Source organism: Procambarus clarkii, chromosome 2 (assembly GCF_040958095.1).
Source record: "Procambarus clarkii isolate CNS0578487 chromosome 2, FALCON_Pclarkii_2.0, whole genome shotgun sequence".
Lineage (NCBI taxonomy): Eukaryota > Metazoa > Arthropoda > Malacostraca > Decapoda > Cambaridae > Procambarus > Procambarus clarkii.
Genome location: NC_091151.1, coordinates 42,252,470 through 42,262,034, shown reverse-complemented (window position 1 = coordinate 42,262,034; position 9,565 = coordinate 42,252,470). Strand labels below are relative to the sequence as shown.

Here is a 9,565-nt window from a genome sequence, read left to right as displayed (position 1 = left end):
AGTGTTGTGGTTGGGGCTGTGTTGTGGTTGGGGCTGTGTTGTGGTTGGGACAGTGTTGTGGTTGGGGCAGTGTTGTGGTTGGGGCAGTGTTGTGGTTGGGACAGTGTTGTGGTTGGGACAGTGTTGTGGTTGGAACAGTGTTGTGGTTGGAACAGTGTTGTGGTTGGGGCAGTGTTGTGGTTGGGACAGTGTTGTGGTTGGGACAGGGTTGTGGTTGGGACAGTGTTGTGGTTGGGACAGTGTTGTGGTTGGGACAGTGTTGTGGTTGGGACAGTATTGTGAATGGATGCGGCTTCCACAACTACCTCTATTAATGCATTCCATAAATTGGCCGCTCGTACTGGGTACGAGTCTTTCTTTACAACTCGTTCAACTCCTCGGGGCCCAAGAGCCAGAGCTCAACCCTCGCAAGCACAACTAGGTGAATACAACTATCATTTTCAGCTCCCGCTTGTTTCCTCTTGTTCTATTGTTTTTCATATTTTTTAAAATGCAGCCCCTGTCCACCTTGTCTATTTCCATCTGTATCGTGTATGTTGTGAGCATTTTCCTTCTGTTTGTCTCTTTCAGGTCTTCTGGCATCAAAGGTGCAACTCCAAGTTCATCAACCCTATGAAGTTTGACCTTTAGGGCTTCAATATCCTTATTTTTTCTACTGTCTTCTGTGTTTCTTGAAATTGTTTCCCCTGAGAAAAACCTTCTCCTTGCATTCTTCTTATCACTTCTTCCCGTTACATACTCTTCTCCATATCTTCTTGCGACGCCACAGCAGCGATGCCACAGACTCCCTCACACAGTAAACATTACTCTTGCACCACATATCTTGGTTATCTTAAGGTTATCTTGAGATGATTTCGGGGCTTTAGTGTCCCCGCGGCCCGGTCCTCGACCAGGCCTCCACCCCCAGGAAGCAACCCGGGACAGCTGACTAACACCCAGGTACCTATTTTACTGCTAGGTAACAGTGGAATAGGGTTAAAGAAACTCTGCCCATTGTTTCTCTCCGGCGCCTGGGATCGAACCGAGGACCACAGGATCACAAGTCCAGCGCACTGTCCGCTCGGCCGACCGGCTCCCTCCCACATAAGGGCACGCCACGATGTGCAAGCTGCTTAATAACAGCTGTTTTACATTCGTGGACCTGAGTGGTGGTGTGCGTGTAAGATGAAGCTGTGAGTGGAGTGTGAGTCACACAATGACACCAGAAGCCAAGAGCCACAGGAGTTAAGCAGACACCATTGCAACTCCCCGTCAACATCGGTTGAACAATAACTACACACTCTGACCCAACAAGAGGACTAAATCTTAGTAAAATAAGATTGAGCTTTGTACCGGCATATTATAAAATAAGGGAGGTTGATGGTGTAATAATAGAGATTGGATCCAATTTTTTGTGCCACTAATCCCATTTATTGCAGGTGCGGTTATGCCATGGGCTTACAACCCCACCTCAGTAAGTACACTACTTCCCACTAAAATAATTATATACTAACTAGGCTAATCAATATTTAAATATTTGATATATTGCAATTGTTTAAAGACATCTTAATGTATACATTTGCAATAAATTCATTGCAATAAAGAATTAAATAATCTTGTCATTTTTTTAAATATAATACATTTATGGCAAGATACCAGATCAGATGGATAGGGTAAAATAACATGTAACCGTATCAGTGCTGCTGCATTATACACACTTAGTTTTTTATAAAGTGGTAAAGTGGTGATTCTCATCCGACAGGTAAATGAAAGTAGCACCATTCCTGGTGGATCACACTGAGACTGAGCCACCTAGGGGAACACAGAGAATAGGGGAAGGGAACTATCAGGGAAAAGCACCAAGCCATAACGACTAAATAGCACTTGGAAGGAGGTCAGGATAAGGATTTGGGATGGGACGGGGGGGAAAGGAATAGTGCCCAACCACTTGAACGGTCGGTGATTGAACGCCGACCGGCATGAAGTGAGACCATCGCTCTACCGTCCACCCCAAGTGATTGGGAACACAGAGAATAGATAAAGTCCACTACCTCATGAAGACAGCACCAGTTTCCTAGAGGCCACTGGATATGACTACTGTCACTGTTGCCAACTAAGTTTTCTGTTATGTTAGTAATTAGATCTTTACTTCAGGGAGTCAGAAAGTTAAAAATAACAACCTTCACCACAGTAGCTGTGGCTAACCTGGCGACCACGCATGGAATTAACTGTATTGGCGTCAAGATCCCGCCACACCGAATAAGGAAGGAACGTGTCTACGATAATCAACAGTGCTTCAAGTGCTACGAATACTCCCTTCCCACCACCAAGTGTCACCATCTCTCCAAGAGGTGCAGCATCTGCAACCAGAATCACTATTACACAATCTGCAAGTCAAATCCCAAGTGCTGCCTGCTCTGCAAAGGTCGTCTTTGCAACCATCAGCGATCTTCCACCGCTACCCGCGAAGACTATCAAACAACTGGCCGAGTCGAAGACAGGTCATCAAACAACTGGCAGAGTCGAATAAAGCTGAACCAGCCGTCTCCGCCATCGGCGCCATCATCATCATCTCCAACACCCACCAGCCACCCAGAGGCCTCCCCCGTCTTACCAAGAGGAGGCTCCACCCACCAGACATCTCAGCCTTCTTACTGGGACAACACTGGTCAATCGGCCCCTGCCTCAAGAACCCTCCCTGCCCAAGAGGGAATCATTCCAGGCCTCATCAGGCTCGCTGAGACACTTACTGCGGCAAGCAATCACCGGTTCGTCGAGATATTCAACTCGCTGTATGTTTCCAATGGCCTCGACACCATCACCGCCCCAGAAAAAGTACTCTCCTTCTCTAAAACAACAACCTCTACCCAGACCTCGGCACCATCCACTGTACCTGCAGCAGCACCTTCTTCACCGGCCACCAACTCTCCCTCAACAACACCACCAAGCACCAGCCTGGACGAGGCACTCACCGACCCGCTGCCTTTGCCTGTCACCCACGCTAACAACGCGCCAGTGGGAGCGACGACCAACTCCCCTCGCCCCACCCCGGCAGCACAAGCAGGCCCGTACCCAGGACTCCAGCAGTACCCACGTCTAAACCACCTGCCTCGGAAGCCCCTTCTGACTCGTTCGACGAGGAAGTCCAAGTCACAGGAATACCTCCACACCACCGACACGACACCCACAATCATCCTCAACGAACGTGAATGACAGCACCGCCATGTCAGTACGAAGCATGGCGCACCAGCCGTCCCGAAGACGCACAGACCAGCCTCAAGCAAGACAACTGCCAATGACCATCATAACCCATTCACACAGGAGGTATAAACATCCATCCGCCTTTTTATCGGGTAGGGGGACTTAAATATTGCTGTTTTTTCCTCTTGATATTCCTGGACCTAAGACCACCACCGAAACGACTGCCACAGAACACAGAAGACTGTGTTCTGTGCACCACCGAGGGTAGTAGCAGTACCGCCACAGCCGCCCTTTCACAACCCGACTCGATGCCTAGCCAGCTGCGGAGTATTCAGTCGTGTGTAGCTCAGCATCATATTTCAACACGCATGTGGGTTAAGCCCTGGCACTGTTTCTTCAACTTCAGCGCTTCCTCTCACCGGCTTCTCTTCAGCTACCCACTTAAAGCTCGCCCACTGGGTATCTTGTCCTGTATCTAGTCTAGTCTCTCTAGCATTTACAGAGTTCAATTCGAACAGAGGTCATCGACGAAGTCGAGAAATGTTCGAACGTCATCAGCTGTGAGTCGTGTGTAAAGTGTTTTTCATTCAAAAACATGTTAAAAGATACACAGAATGAACATTTGGCCTCTGCTGAGGACAGGCTGCATTCCACTATAGGCTCGAGCGAGGGTCGTCTCAGTGACATTACAGTAGCCTGTCCCCCTAAGGGTTCCCAATGTCAAAAAAACATCCAATATAAAGTGTCCTCTCCTAACCTACCAGAGAACCCAGAACAGAAAACGGAGGGCAAAACAAAGTACGTCACTTTTGCGAGCCGCTTCCATTTTCTAGTACGATAATTTTTGGCCTTATGTAACGCATACGAGCGAAAAACGACGTTCTTTGTAAGAGGACAGGTTGATTACGTGGGCCATGGCCACGTTTTCTGTGAAGAACTCGGGAGGTAGGTCTCCTTGTTCCCTTGCAATGCCGTTGTTACTTCTGATTTCGCTCTCTGTGCCGTATTCAGTTCCATAGGCATGGGCCGCGTTATTAATCCATTTGTACTTGCCCCATTTTGTCTCATATGTCACAGGGACGATTAGGGAGTGCCACTCACCATCTTGAACTTGTTGATGGTCTCACTGTAGATGCTGTTCAGTCAATCTATTCTTTCAGTATTGTCTTATATTTCTATTAGTCCGGGGCTGTTTTAATTCCTTAAACACACTAAGTTGTAACCCAAAACACTAAGCCTTAACCTAAAACACTAAGTCTTAAATAGAATAAGTGAAATGGTCACATCTCTCAGTGTATATACATGAGTTACTGAATGATACAACATGTTTTCTATAATGCTTAAAATGTAGGATCCAGATACTTCGTTTTTTCTAACTAGACTGCAGAAATTTGAGGTACATCTAAAGAAAACGTACCATCCCTACCACCCACATGATAGGAATGGGGTACTCTTTCGCCCACAGGATGGGTACGGGGTCCACTACCGTCCACAGGATGGGTACGAGGTCCACTACCGTCCACAGGATGGGTACGAGGTCCACTACCGTCCACAGGATGGGTACGAGGTCCACTACCGTCCACAGGATGGGTTTAGAGTTGAATCTAAAACAACCACCACCACCTCTCCCTCACGACCAAAGATCACATTCACTCCAAAAAAAGGCTTTTTTGGAGTGAATGTGACAGGCACTTGCAGGCTTTTCATGCCCAAGCCACCTCTTGGGTGGCTTAATCTTCATCAATCAAGCCTATCTCTCTCACACGAGACTTGATAAGGGTCCAGGACGGACCGAAACGCCCGGCGTATCGGGCGGGCTTCGACGGGGTACGAAGTACAACGGGCTCACCATAGCCCGTGCTGCTTGGAACTTTTTGTTCCCAGTAGCTGAATCTTAAACAAACCGAAACGTCGCCGGTTCTCCATCTTCTGACGCGTGGTTTGATCATCATATATTCAGCCACGATATTGTGACTCATCGTCTAGATTTTATAAATTTTAATTATATTTTTATATTATAAATTATTGTTTCTCAAATTCAAAAACGTTATTATTCATTCTGCTAACACTATCTCTTTATTATTTTGTTATTATTGTTGATGATATTAAAATGAATTAATAACGTCAAACAACACTTCTGTAAAGAATATTCTTGCCATGTAGTTGACCTCAGACTGTCACATTCTTTATAGTCAGGCACTGTGTCATCAGACGACAGTCATTACATAACACTGTCAACAGGTGTTTGTGCCAGGTGACACAGTCACTATCTCCTACTGTCATCAGGTGTTTGTGCCAGGTGACACAGTCACTATCTCCTACTGTCAACAGGTGTTTGTGCCAGGTGACACAGTCACTATCTCCTACTGTCAACAGGTGTTTGTGCCAGGTGACACAGTCACTATCTCCTACTGTCAATAGGTGTTTGTGCCAGATGACACAGTCACTATCTCCCACTGTCATCAGGTGTTTGTGCCAGGTGACAGTCACTATCTCCTACTGTCAATAGGTGTTTGTGCCAGATGACACAGTCACTATCTCCCACTGTCATCAGGTGTTTGTGCCAGGTGACACAGTCACTATCTCCCACTGTCATCAGGTGTTTGTGCCAGGTGACACAGTCACTATCTCCCACTATCATCAACAGGTGTTCGCGTCACTGATGGTCGGGTTCATGCAGCTTAGTGTTGGCTTCGGGATGGCCTTCTCTGGGATCACACTTCCTCAGCTCACCAACCCAGAGGTCGGCGACCTCCTCCTCACTCCCCTCCAGCAGGCGCTTTACGGTAGGAGAAAGCACCATTTTAGGCCCCCCTCTGGCAGACTAGTGGCTGTAGCGGTGTTGTCTTGCTGTCGGAAATTCCGACACTAGATTACTAACACCCAATATAACCAGCAAGCACGGTCATACCAGGAACATACTAATATTCCTAATTGCTATAAGATCTATTAAGATGTTGTTAATTTACATTAATCATGAAAGGATTATAGAGAACGGGAGATCCGTGACGTCATCAAAACATGCATTTACTCAACACGTATACTTAAAACTAACAGTCTAGTGATTAAACTTGATAGAAAAGTGTTCTCCATGATTTAACTTAAACAAATGTACCCTAATATTAATATTGATACTAAGAAAACGGAAGAACAGAAAGCTTACACAATAAACTCAACGGCGCCAGCAATGCGGTCATACTAAACCAAATATGTTTAAAACGAACGCCCCTGGCCTCCAAAGTCGAACTGCCATAGAAATAAAACTCTTACGTAGAAATTACTAAATATTAAATATTACATATGTTTTAATGGTCGTCAATAGAACATTTAAGGTAATATACCTTAAGGTGATTAAGGTGATCGAGGAACTATTGTGGAGTTGGCAGCCCGACACTGAAGTTCATAAGCTAATGATTATTTCCTCCAATACAGGGAGTCTGGTGTATCTCGGGTTGCTGGTGGGCTGCTGTGCTGGTGGGCCCGTGATGCTGAGCCTGGCCCAACGTATCATCTTCCTGATAGTTGTGTCTGCCTCGGTGGCCTTCTGGCTCCTGCTGGCCTCCTCCGCCAGGGTGTGGGTACTCCTCACCTCCCGGGCACTCCTTGGTTTCACTTTTGGAGTGGCAATACCCATCTCCGTCGCATACCCTATCGAGATTCTCCATCAAGACATGCGAGGAGCTCTTTGTACCTTAATTTTGTTGGCACGACAATTGGGCATATTGCTGGCATCAGTTGTTGGGATTTCCAATCTCAGCTGGCGACAAATGGGATTCCTGAATTCCGGAATGACGGTCATTCCCTTCATTGGCTTCCTGTTCCTGCCAAACTCTCCTCGCTGGCTAGTCACTCGCGGCCGTGTCAGTGATGCTGAGAAAGCTCTCATTTTCTTCAGAGGAAAACATTACGACTTTCAACCAGAACTGAAAGCCATTGTAGAACAATCTGAAAATTCAAGCAGAGGCACAAGTAACTTTTGGCAACAACTACGAATAATCAAAGAGCCATCCGTGTACCGGATATTCTGCTTAATGTTATTTCTTACTCTTTGTGTAGCTTTCGATGGGAGCTACTCTCTGACGGCATACTTAGTGCCCATCTTCAAGACAATGAAGACCAGTCTGGATCCGTACACCTGTTCCATAATATTTAATGTTATCAGGCTGGTCGGGACCTTCTTATCACTGTGTGTAACTGATCGTCTGGGACGAAGACCACTGATCATAGTTTCGTACTGCGTGTGTGCTGTGTGCTTGGCTGCTTGTGGTGGCTGCTTCTACATACAGGAGTCAGGCAGTGCCTCGGGCCTGGAGTGGCTGCCACTTAGTGCCGTGTTCATATTCAATTTTTTTGTTGGTAGTGGCCAACCAATCATTGTTGTGTTAATCGCAGAACTGATCCCTTCATCTTTCCGTGCTATTGGATTCTCAGTGAACAATTCGATATTAGCAACAGGGACGTTCGCAGCATCCATGAGTTACCCAGTAACAGCAGAGACACTTGGGCAACACGGGGCCTTTTGGGTCTTCAGTGTAGTGTGTGGCATCCTGGCCCTCGTCAGCGCTCTCACTCTGCCTGAGACGCGGGGTCGTACCCTGGAGGAGATCTCGGACCATCGCAAGAACCAACCTTATGAGAACTGTAACTAGGGAAAATCTTGACAACCATGCTGAACAATGATATTCCCAGGAGTAGAGTGGACGCTTTTGAAGACACTTGAAATGAACAATAAAATATATATACTATAGTTAACTCATGTATATGTTGTTTCAGAGTTCAGCCTGTATTCCCCTATTCCCCCCCCCCCCCATATAAGAGTCATATTTCTCTATCTGTACATATCTAGAAGAAGTTTTAGTTGATTTTGTGATGAAAGGATGCAAGATGTAGCATTTAGAAGAAAAATCTATTTCAGTTTAATAGGGATGAGGCTATGAGACGCCGCCTCCATGTTAAGATGGCGGTGCGAGCCAAGAAGCAGGTGAGTTCCCGGTCGAAGACAAAACCCCAGTGCATGATGAACACAGTGCCAGGTGTGGCGTGATTGGTCGGCGGCGGGGGCTTGGCCCGGTAAACCAATGGCGTCGCGCCCCGGGCATGACGTATTGTGAAGTCTGGCATCCTGCGGAGGAAGGCCGGAAATTGAGTTACTCACTTCCAAGGTTCCTGTTGAGCGGAAGTACGCTCAAGCGATTACCCATTCAGGAGACGTATAGGACTCCAGTGAGGTAAAATTCAATCAGCTACCGTATGTTAACGAAGAGGGTGGCCTGTCGACTCCCAAGGGAGTATTGAGGATTACTGGATACTGGATGTTGAGGAGCAGCACCAGTGGCTGGGCGATGTCGGTGAACTGGGAAATTTCGAGGAGCGGCGCTGGGGGTTGTAGAACAACCAGCGGGCCGTGCAGGGAGCTGTATAAAGAGAAATTGGTAGACGTCCTGGTCCTGTGCAGTTCAACAACCTTTTATCCTTACGACGAAGCTACATGAGAGGCGGTGGACCAGTACGCGGAAGTGCATTTAGTCTGGATTGGCCAGGCGACATCAGTATCAACCCAACATGCGGTGAGGCACACCTGGTGGAGGAGCGGCGCTCGGTGAGGAGTGTATGGACTCACAGCGCTGTGGATACGCTCGCCAGCAGGGAAGTCGACTTAGACGTCTTGGACTTATGAGAAGCTACTCGACGCCTCTACGCTCTGCTATATCTACGGTCTACAGTACCAATTTACAAGGTCGATAAGTTTGCCTCTACCATTTTCCCCTTTGGTTAGGAAAGGTGTTGTACATTAATAAGGTCATGATGGAACTTACGTAAGGAGTGATATCGGGCATGGCCAGTGCTATTATTATTATATATCAGTGTTTGTCTTCATGAGTTGATTGAATAGTGATCTGAAGGTTACAAGCATATGAAGAGGCGTATTAATACCTGTTTAAGTTAACATGATGTGTGTCTGGGGTAAGAGAGTTTCCCAGCCTCAGAACGGCTGGGAAACGGGAAGTGTTGCCAGATATTGTGATTAATTTCAAGTGTTGCTGACAAACTGATTTAGAGAGATTTCACAGAGCGAAATGGTGTAGCATATTATATACTGAGTAAACGAAGGATATTTTACTAGTGTGTTTCCTTCCTCCGCTTCATTTCTTTTTGGTTGTTGTTGGGGTTTACTGTTCACCAATCCTGAGGGAAAATCCTAGCAGGCAAATATTTGTTTTTATTCTTTGTGAATATTTATTTTCTATTTTTGTTTTTGTTACTGCAATATTTATGATTCTAAGCGGACTGTATATTTGATTCCGCCTGCCAGAATTTATCTGTGCATAGTTAGAGTGATGTTTACAGCTTATACTACAATGGGTGGATAGAATAATAAACTATA

General features: G+C 46.4%; 1 protein-coding gene across 1 annotated transcript; it reads left to right on the top strand.

The window, feature by feature from the left end:
- The first annotated feature begins 224 nt into the window (after positions 1 to 224).
- On the top strand, positions 225 to 9,300 carry LOC123762413 (facilitated trehalose transporter Tret1). The gene is made up of 2 exons (XM_069324900.1): positions 225 to 5,966; positions 6,613 to 9,300. Exons 1-2 carry the CDS (start codon positions 5,843 to 5,845, stop codon positions 7,827 to 7,829), a joined length of 1,341 nt encoding a protein of 446 aa, XP_069181001.1. The 5' UTR covers positions 225 to 5,842; the 3' UTR covers positions 7,830 to 9,300.
- Positions 9,301 to 9,565: the final 265 nt, after the last annotated feature.

Excerpts from the sequence above, each read along its gene's own strand:
- LOC123762413 (XM_069324900.1), top strand. The coding sequence starts at position 5,843 with ATGGTCGGGTTCATGCAGCTTAGTGTTGGCTTCGGGATGGCCTTCTCT. Across the intron at positions 5,967-6,612 it reads CCTCCAGCAGGCGCTTTACG|GGAGTCTGGTGTATCTCGGG; the intron begins GTAGGAGAAAGC and ends CCTCCAATACAG.